The 10767-nt window shown below is 41.0% G+C and overlaps 1 protein-coding gene across 2 annotated transcripts in view; it reads left to right on the plus strand.

Annotated features, from left to right (window-relative positions):
- Nucleotides 1–10767, plus strand: part of SIRT1 (sirtuin 1) — a 60204-nt gene that overhangs the window by 23808 nt on the left and 25629 nt on the right. The window contains exon 1 of one of the 2 annotated variants that reach the window (XM_029931762.1): nucleotides 10495–10767. The exons of the other annotated variant lie outside the window; for it this stretch is intronic. Within the exon in view, the coding sequence (XP_029787622.1) occupies nucleotides 10583–10767 (185 nt within the window). The 5' untranslated portion in view covers nucleotides 10495–10582. Of the gene's footprint in view, nucleotides 1–10494 lie in introns of those variants that run through there. 2 annotated transcript variants of the gene reach the window in all.

The raw sequence follows: 10767 nt of genomic DNA on the forward strand, positions 1-10767 counted from the left end.
ACAGAACAGATCAGTGGTTGCCAGAGATGGGGTGGGTGAAATGGGTGAAGATGATCAAAAGACATAAATTTCCAATTATAAATCCTAGGGATGTAATGTTCAATATGGTGACTCTTAACATAACTGTATATATAAATACAAATATACATATTTGAAATATATATATTTGAAAATTGCTAAGTAAGGCTAAAAGTTCTCTTCACACACATATGTACAAAATTTTGTAGCTATGTGTGGTGGTGAATGTTAATTAAACTTATTCTGGTAATCATTTTGCAATATATGCATCTATCAAATCATTATGTTGTACACCTAAGACTAATACAATGTTACATGTAAATTATAGTTCAGTCAGAAAAAGGGGGGAAGAAAGCAAACAACCAAATACAAAGAACAAGATTGGTAAATTAGTCTATATTAAAACTAATGCATCTGTTTGTCAAAAGACACCACTAAAGAGGTAGATGCATTTGGTGAAAAGCTAATAGGAAACTTTTATAAAATTACAATGAGTGGATCCAGCTGGCGAACTGGCCATGTAGCTAGATTTCATTTTAATGCTCGTCATGGTCGTCTGTTTGTCCTCAACTCCATTCTGTCACCTCGAATGATAAAATTTCTCAGGCTTCCTTGTGTGTAGCCACTTGAATTTTCTAAGACAGTTGAATGGGAGAAGTCATAGCATCACTTCCAGGACTGGCCCATAAAATCTTTCAACAGATGTTATTTAATTTCCTTTGCCTGTCCAATGGCAGAGCTACAAGACAAAAGGAATAAGGTCTCTTGGTCACTTCATTTTATTTTTATTTTTTTCTTGGTCACTTTAAAAAAGTTTTTTAATGTTTTTTATTTATTTTTGAGAAAGAAAGAGAGACAGCATGAGCAGGGAAGAATCAGAGAGAGAGGAAGACACAGAATGTAAATACAGTCTCCAGGCTCTGAGCTACCTGTCAGCACAGAGCCTGATGCAGGGCTCAAACCCACAAACCGTGAGATCATGACCTGAGCTGAAGCCGGATGCTTAACTGACTGAGCCACTCAGGTGCCCTTTTTTAAAGGAAAGCTGACCCCAGAAACCATGAGATGAAAATCAGCCATGTAGGATTGTGTGTGAGTGAGAAATAAACTTTTGTTATATTTAGCCATTGAATTATAAATCCTGGATTATTATTATAGCAGCTAGTCTACTCTACCACAACTCTGACAGTAGCTTTTTTACTGTGTTTTTTGGGACCCTGACTCTTTTTTTTATTTTATTTAAAAAAATTTTTTTAATGTTTTATTTCTTTTCAATACAGAGAGAGACAGAGCATGAGAGGGGAAGGGGCAGAGAGAGAAGGAGAAAGTACCAGAAGCAGGCTTCAGGCTCTGAGCTAGCTGTCAGCACAGAGCCTGATGCAGGGCTCGAACCCACGAACGTGAGATCTGACCTGAACCGAAGTCCGAGGCTTAACCGACTGAGCCACCCAGGCGCCCCAGGACCCTGACTCTTAATGATGCCTTGAGGGATGCTGTGGTAGAAACTTAGGGAGACTGCTTCAATCAGAACAGCCTTCCTTTTATACATTTAAGATATATAATGTATGACATATGAACACACGTATGATATGTAATGATGCACGTGGTGAGGACTTCAAAAGGCACAAAAGGTTTTACAGTAAAAAAAACTTCTAAAAAAATTTATTTTACTATTTTTTTGAGAGAGAGCGGAAAGAGGCAGAGGGAGAGGGAGAGACTCTCAAGAAGGCTCCACACTCAGCGCAGAGCTGGACATGGGGCTCACTTCCATGACCACGGGATCATGACCTGAGCCAAAATCAAGATGCTTTATTGACTGAACCGCCCTGACGCATCCCCCAACCCCTGCCTCCCCTCACCTGCAGAATCTTTCACATTTGTCTTTCAGTCTCCCATTTGCATTCCCTAGAAGCAATTTCTGTTACCCATTTCCTGAGTTTAAGTGATAATTCATATACATATAAACAAATGTACTGGTTATATGTTTAACCAATTCCTTATTAATGGCAAATTATTGTATTTCCAATCTTTTGCTAGTATAAACAATGGCAGTTGTAATTTTACACGTATGTAAGTATGTGTATCTATAAAAAATGGATTTCTAGAATTAGAATTGCCAGATTAAAAGGCATATGCATTTTACATTTTGATAAACAGTGCCAAGTTTCTTTTGGTAGGGTTGTACTAATTTACATTTTTACTATTACTGTAAACTGGGCCTGGCTCTTCACATTCTTTTCAATGCAGCACATTGGTTCCTTACTACCTTGATAATGTGAAAAATGGCATTTCATTGTAATATTAGTGAGCGTTTCTTGTTTCATGGGTGAGGTTTCACATCTTTCACATGTTTAAAAGCCACTTGCATTCCTCTTTTTGTGAACTGAACTCTTCATTTCCAACTGGCTATCAATTTTTTCCTTATTGATTGGTGGGAGTCCTTTAAGTATTAAAGGAAATGGATTTACATTATATAATAGGGTTAAGATTATTCAGTAGATAAATTCAGCTGCTAAATCCAAAATTTGAAAATCACTGCCTATGCTACTTTTTAACGTGGCCTTGCTAATAAAAAACTGCCCCCTCATTCCCTTGGGAATCTTTGTCACGTAGAGTCCCAGACAGTACCACTTGCCCTTGTGGGTGAAATTCTAGGACAGACTTTCTCAACTGTGGCAGTGCTGACGTTTCAGCTGGAAAATTCTTTGTTGTTTGGGGCTGCCGTCTGCATCATAGAATGTTGAGAAGTGTGGCTGGCCTCTATCTGCTGAATGTCAGTAGTATGTTCCCTACCTCCCCCTCTTGTCTTCAGAGGCAAGTGGGTGGCTCAGTTTTTTGGGCATATGATTCTTGATTTCTGCTCAGGTCATGATCTCACGGTTCATGGGATTGAGGCCTGAATCCGGCTCTGCACTGGCAGTGATAAGTGTGCTTGGGATTCTCTCTCTCCCTTTCTCTTTGCTCCTCCCCAGCTCATAGATGCATGGTTGCTCTCTCTCTTTTTCAAATAGATAAACAAGAAAAAATGTCTTCAGATTGTCAAAAATCCTCTGGAGAATAGGGGAGCAAAATTGCCGCAGTTGAGAACCACTGGTCTAGGTCTTTATATAGCTGGTGGAAGGCAGGCTGCATTACCAACCTATCTACTTGCTTTAGTTTGGACATCCCACAGATCTGCCCAAATGGTGTTTGATAATGTAGAGAATACTAAGTTCTATATGGAAGTACAACACTTGTATTATAAGTTAATCAAAAAACTAAATAATATACATGAAACCATGAAAGAATAATAACTGCTAACCTTGTGGTTTTACCTTGGAAATTTAAAGAGAAACCGTGTAAGACAGGAAAGTCAGCTGCCACTTAAGCCTCACAGGGTTGGAGGGGCTTGAGATCTCCAGAATCCAGATTCTAGCCCTCAGGCCATAGTTTCAAAAAATGGTTCCTCTTCTCCTTTAAATATATAATTTATATATATATATAAAAGCTCCTTGTAATACATGAAATTTTAGCAAGAAACATTTATTGATGTGTCTTTAACCCTTATATCTATACCTACCCCCTCTATCAGGGATGTTAAAATGTTAACATTTTGACCTGTAACTTTCCATACTTTTTCCAAGCCTCTATAGCCATATCTGTATATAGGTTTGTATATAGGTATTTAGGGGTCTTATTTTTTATTTTATTTATTTTTTTTATGTTTATTTATTATTGAGACAGAGAGAAACAGAGCACGAGTACGGGAGGGGCAGACAGAAAGGGAGACACAGAATCCAAAGCAGGCTCCAGGCTCTGAGCTGTCAGTACAAAGCCCGACGCGGGGCTCAAACTCACAAACTGTGAGATCATGACCTGGGCCAAAGTCGGATGTTTAACTGACTGAGCCACCCAGGCACCCCAATTTATTTATTTTTTAAAGTAGCCTCCATGCTCAGCATGGAGCCCAAAATGGAGCTTGAATTCATGACACTAACATCAAGACTTGAGCTGAGATCAAGAGTCAGATGCTTTACTGACTGAGCTACGCAGGCACCTCTATAGGGATTTTAAAACTAATAATAGAGGGGGTATTTGTTAAATAGTAGAGAAGATCATAATATACACATTTTTGTGCAACTTGCTTTGTCACAGTGCATCATAAACATTTCTCAAGATCAATTATAGATCATTTTAATGGTTGAATAATATGCATAGTAAGTGTACACCATAATTTGATCAACAGGTTTCCTATTGAAGACATCTGGATTGTTTCTCTTTTTTCCCTACATCAACACTATTATAAACATTCTTGCATTCATGGCCTTTCATATTCACACTTTTATTTCATTAAGATAAATGGGATTTGGGGTTGAAATGTATGTATATATTTATAATTTTAATAAATATTCCAGATTATTTTCCAACACTGTAAGAGCAATGTGTCACAGTATTAGTTCCCCCATATCCTGGTAAGCAATAGATGGCAGCAATAAAATTTGTTTTGTGCTTGCCTATTTAAGAAATGGAAAATGATACCTCATTGTTTTACTTGCATATCTGACTACTAATAAATTTGAATATACTTTAAATTTTGAGGTAGTCAAATATGTATTTTATTTTATAATTTAATTTTTCATTTAATTTTTTTGGTGGCCCATACAGGGAAATACAGATTTTAAATGGCTCCTGTCCTGGGGAGCCTGGGTCACTCAGTTGGTGAAGCATTTGACTTTCGATTTTGGCTCAGGTCATGATCTCACAGTTTGTGAGTTTAAGCCCCACATCCGGCTCTGTGCTAACAGTGCACAGCCTGCTTGGGATTCTCTGTTTCCCGCTCCCTTTTCCCCTCATACCTACCCCCAAAAATAAATAAAAGTTTTAAAACAAACAAATAAATAAATGGCTCCTGTCCTTGTTAAGTTCTTTCTTGGTACAAAGTTATGTGATATTCTTATTGTATTTTTTAATTTAGATCCTTGGCCCACGTAGAACTTATTTTTTTATCTACTTTGAGGTAGGAATCTATATTTTTCCATATTAGTAACTAGTTTTGTCAATACCATTTTTTTTTTAGAACACAAAGAGTTGGTACTAATTCCCCTAATAAATTGTAGTCACATGAGACTGATATTAAAGCTATAAAGCCAGTTTATTTGTTTATATAAATAGAATGGCAGAGTCAGCCATAATATAAATGTTGACTCTTCAAACATTTTCTCCCCAGTGGGAAATTCTATATGGAAACTAAATTACTGTTGAAGGCTGCTTAGGGGGCTTAGCACTTAAAAGCAAGTAAAATATCTTAATGACTTAGTGTCAGAAGTCTATGACAGGCTTTAGTATAATAAAAAAATATTTTGTCTTTGTCCCCAATTCCTGACGGAACTCTGTAACATTTTGCAATCTCCTGAGTGATAAGAGCATTTTGGGGGGCACTTGGGCGGCTTAGTTGGTTGAGCGTCTGACTTTAGCTCCGGTCATGATCTCACAGTTCATGAGTTTGAGCTCTGTGTTGGGCTTTGTGCTGACAGCTTAGAGCCTAGAGCCGTTTCAGATTCTCTCTCTCTCTCTCTCTCTCTCTCTCTCTCTCTCTCTCTGCCTCTCCCTGGCTTGCACTCTGTCTCTATATCTCTCAAAAATAAATAAACATTTTTAAAAATTTAAGCGTTTTTTTGTTATTCATAATGAGCCCCTTTGTATCACTTCTGAGTTCATGTTAATGATGTAGTTCTTGGATGAGGAACCTTAGATGGCCTCAAGATGAGGCTAGTCACCAGAAAGATAAAGTGATTAAAGATTGGGAACTTTCCGGGGCTGGGTTTGCTGGAGATTGAGCTGTATAAAAACTCTTGAACAGGGATGCCCAGATGGCTCAGTCGGGTAAGAATCCCCTTGATTTTGGCTCAGGCCACGATCTCATCATGGTTTGTGGGTTCAAGCCCCAAGTCAGGCTCTGCACTGACAGAATGGAGCCTGTTTGGGAATCTCTCTCTCTCTCTCTCTCTCTCTCTCTCTCTCTCTCTCTCATTCCTCTCTGCCCCTCCCCCTCTCTCAAAATAAATAAACTAAAAAACAAAAAACAGGGGCGCCTGGGTGGCTCAGTTGGTTAAGCCTCCGACTCTGGCTCAGGTCAGATCTCACATTCGTGGGTTCGAGCCCCGCGTCAGGCTCTGTGCTGACAGCTAGCTCAGAGCCTGGAGCCTGCTTCAGATTCTGTGTCTCCTTCTCTCTCTGCCCCTCCCCCTCTCATGCTCTGTCTCTCTCTGTATCAAAAATAAATAAATAAATAAACATTTAAAAAATAAATTAAAAAAAAAAAAAACAAAAAAACAACTCCTGAACCATTCAGAGAGCTTCCGAATTGGTGAGCACATCCACATCCTGAGAAGGTGGTGCACTTCAACTCCACAGGGACAGAAACTCCTATTTTCAGGACCTTTCTGCACCCTGAACTCAAAACGTCATCATCTGGCTGTTCATTTGTATTCTTTGTAAGGATACAGAAGATATGTTTACTTTGTAAATGTAAGTAATGTGTCTTCCTGAGTTCTGTGAGCCATTCTAGGAAATGAATGAACTTTAGGAGGGTTCATCATGGGACCTCCCATTTTATAGTCCATCAGAAGTACAGGAGTTCTAGTACATGTTACTGGCATCTGAATTGGGGGCAGTCCTGTGAAACAGACCCCTTAAGCTGTGAGGTCTTTACTAACTCTGGGTAGTGAGTGTCAGGATTGAGTGGGATCATTGAACACCCATTTGGTGTCTGAAGAATCAGAGAACTGATTGTTGGTATTGGAAAACAGCCCATAGGCCAGTACACCTATGTTCCTCTTGTCCAACAAAGTACCACCAATCTCATGGAATGTTTCACAAACTTTCTCACCTGAACTGTGCTGGAGACAAATTGAATTTCCTCCCTTGCTTCTTGCCTTTTTTCTTTTCTTTTTTAGGATCCACACTGTCCATCCTTCATTCAATAATTCTGTTTCTATGTGGAAATATTAATTTACATTCTTCATTTATTCTTTCATTTAATAAATATATGTGCCAGTTACTCTAATAGAAAGCTGATGATACAGAGGTGAACCACATGGACAAAATTCCTGCTCCAGTTGGACGAGACCATCAATAAAATATAGACAAAAATAAATTAACAGATAAAATAGGGGAATGCACTTTATAATGTATTGAATAGGGAGCAGAGAGGACTTGTTTTAGGGAAAGTGGCACAGGCAAAACAGTATGACAAATATATGACAGACATGTATGTGTTTAAGTGCTTTCAGAGTTATTTTCCACATATATAAGCAAATACATATATATGGTCTCCCTTCCACACTCCCTCTTCATTTTTTCACAAATAGCATTATATTATACATGCTGCCCTGGATCCTATACAGGATCCTATGCAGCTTCGAGATCACCCATATGAAAACTTAAAGAACTTCCTCATTAAAAAAAAATGGCTTTCTAAAATGACAAACTCAAGTTAAAGTATATTAATGCTAAAAATATTTATAAGAAGGCCAAGGCCAGATTCAGGTAACATTTGAAAAACTGAATGCTAACTTACAAGCTTTAAGGACTAAGAATGACTTGAATTTCAGGCAAGTAGTTCTCAACTACTAGTAGGCCAGAAGTCTAGTTGAGGGGTTTTGTTTTGTTGTTTTTTAACATCATTGTATCTCATTTATCCTACCTGTCATGTATACTGCTTTCTGATTTTTCAACATAGTAACAATCATATTGAACACATAGCATTTCATAAATACCAGCGTCTTTGCTGTACAATATACAAAAAGGAATGAATGAATGAATGAATAGGTAATGGATGTCCATAAGCTTACAAATGCCTTTCTCACAAAAAGCTGAGAATTTTCTCTCAAAAATTTTTAATTTTTTTCATGTTTATTTATTTAGAGAGAGAGAGAGAGAGAATGCACAGGGAAGGGCCAGAGAGAAGGAGAGAGCAGGCTCCACATGGTCAGTACAGAGCCAACATGGGGCTTAATCTCACAAACCAGGAGATGATGTCCTGAACCAAAATCAAGAGTTGGACTCTTAACTGACTGAGCCACTCAGGTGCCCCTCAATTTTAAAAAAATGTTTTTTTAATATTTATTCTTTTGTTGTTGTTGTTTTTTGGAGAGAGAGAGAGAATCTGTGAATGGGAGAGAGGCAGAGAGGGAGGGAGACAGAGAGTCTGAAGCAGGCTCCAGGCTCTGGGCTGTCAGCACAGAGCCCGATGTGGGGCTCGAACTCCTTAACTCATGAAGCATGAGATCATGACCTGAGCCACTCAGATGCTTAACCAACTGAGCCACCAAGGTGCCCCTCAAATGTTTTTTAAAGATAAACTGTTTTCTTTATTTTGTAGGGGCTTTTGTTTTTAAGTAATCTCTACACCCAAGGTGGGGCTGGAACTCACATCCCTGAGATTAAGTCACATGCTCTACTGACTGAGCCAGCCAGGAACCCCAAACTTTCTCTCAATTTTGATGGGATACTGACTTTCAACATTTCATATATCACATCCCACCAGTGTGGGATCAATTTATGATCCCATTTCATGAAATATTTTGTAGGTTAAGACAGAGAAAGTGGGGAGAGAACAGGACCAAGAACGTCAGCCAGGAAGGGTGAGGTGCCTATGTAGTTAGAAATTGGAGAAAGTGTAGGAGGGAAGGAAGGACACAGATTGGTTAGAGTGCATGAATCTAAAGGAACACTTCAAATATGATTTCAAGGCTTTAAGGACAAAAGGGATTACTTTCAGAAATGAGAAGTCAGTAGCGTGGGGAGTTTCTCAGTTTAATTTGAAGTGCAATGGCTTTTGATTTAGATGGGACCTTAGAGATACACTTACAATATTCCTTTGAAATTTTTCTTAATTTTTAATTTTTATTTTTGAGAGAGAGAGCTTGAGCAAGGGAGGGTCAGAGAGAGAGGGAGACACAGAATCCGAAGCAGGCTCCAGGCCCTGGCCTAGCCATCAGCACAGAATCTGTCGCGGGGCTTATACCCACTAACTGTGAGATCCTGACCTGAGCCGAAGTTGGACGCTTAACCGACTGAGCGTCACAGGCGCCCCACACTTCCAATATTCTAATCTATTTATTTAAGGTTGATGAAACAACTTAAGTTGCTTGCCTAAATAATTGGTCCAGTATAGGCTGGCCCCCATGGTAAACTTAAGGTTGATTTACTATAAACTTGGAGAGGTCCTTTAAGCAGTTCTAATGCCACACTGCAGGGGCAGATGCCCTACCAATAGGCGTCTTTGTTAAGGCTAGATATAGAGTGACAGGCTCCTGGAATTTAAGGGAAAGTGAAAAGTAGAGGGCCTTCTTATATGCAAAGAGCTACATTATTTTTTATTTTATTTTATTTTTTTGAGAGACTGACTGCGAGCAGAGGAGGGGCGGAAACAGAAGGAGAGAGAAACAGAGTCTAAAGCAGCCTCCAGGCTCTGAACGATCAGCACAGAGCCCGACGTGGGGCTCGAACTCACGAGCCATGAGATCATGACCCGAGCCAAAGTCAGACACTTAATCCACTAGGCTACCTAGGTGCCCCTACATTATTTGTTTAAGGAACTAATTTTTTTGAACCACTAGGTACTCCTCACTTTACATCTCGCTCGTTCAAGTCTCACAACCCGACGCACTACAAATTATCATACTAAAGATGAGAACATTGCGTTTAGAAAAGCTAAATTGCTCAAGCTAGTAGGCAAGAATTTCAAATTCCAACCCAAATTCAGAAGTGTATAAGGGCCAACTCCATGCTCATTCTGCTCTTGCCATATGGCCCGGTGGACTTAATACACTCAGAGAAGGTAATTCACACACCTTTGGAGCCAAGCTGGGGTCAGAAAGCAGATAGGCTAACCTCCAACCCAAGGCAGAGGTTTTTCAGGGGAGACACATGCCTTTAAGGATTTGACAATCTACACTCCCCGTTATACGTGATGAAGGGGGCGGGGGGAGAGCAGCTAAACACAGAAGAAGAGAAACCAAAGAGCAGCTATCAGAAGGGGGTGAAGAAGATGCAGAGTGAACTGTGTTTTCCCCCTCAACCTACGCTGGTTAACGAGACCATTCAGTGTAATTCACGAAGCTAAGCCTTGGCCAGCTTCATTCCTTATCGCTTTCAGGAACCAAGTTTTAAACCTTTAGCTTAAATCTAGAAAAAACTAAGGCAAACAAGGTGTGCACTTCAGACTCAAGTGAAAACTCACAGTGTGAACCCAAACTAGGGCCACCCCGGCGGCAGCGATTTGAAGACAGTTTTGAAATTAAGTTGGGAAACGGGCGAGTTTGGCTGCGAGACGCGCTTGCCGCAGAGGGGTGGGGCCGCGTTTCCTACCAGCTCACGCCGCCTCCGCCCGCCACGTGACCTGCCGTGTTGTGGTCCGGCCCGCGTGGGTGGCGGGAGCGGCGGGAGGGCGGGGGCGACGAGGGCCGGGTCACGTGACGGGGTTTAAATCTCCCGCAGCCGGAGCCGCGGGGGCGCCAGTGCCGCGAGTCGAGCGGGAGCAGAGGAGGCGAGGGAGGAGGGCCAGAGAGGCAGTTGGAAGATGGCGGACGAGGCGGCGCTCGCCCTTCAGCCCGGCGGCTCCCCCTCGGCGGTGGCGGTCGAGAGGGAGGCCGCGTCGCCGCCCGCCGGGGAGCCACTCCGCAAAAGGCCGCGGAGAGACTGTCCAGGCCTGGGGCGGAGCCCGGGCGAGCCCGGTGGGGCGGCCCCCGACCGTGAGGTGCCGGC

Source organism: Suricata suricatta, chromosome 2 (assembly GCF_006229205.1).
Source record: "Suricata suricatta isolate VVHF042 chromosome 2, meerkat_22Aug2017_6uvM2_HiC, whole genome shotgun sequence".
Lineage (NCBI taxonomy): Eukaryota > Metazoa > Chordata > Mammalia > Carnivora > Herpestidae > Suricata > Suricata suricatta.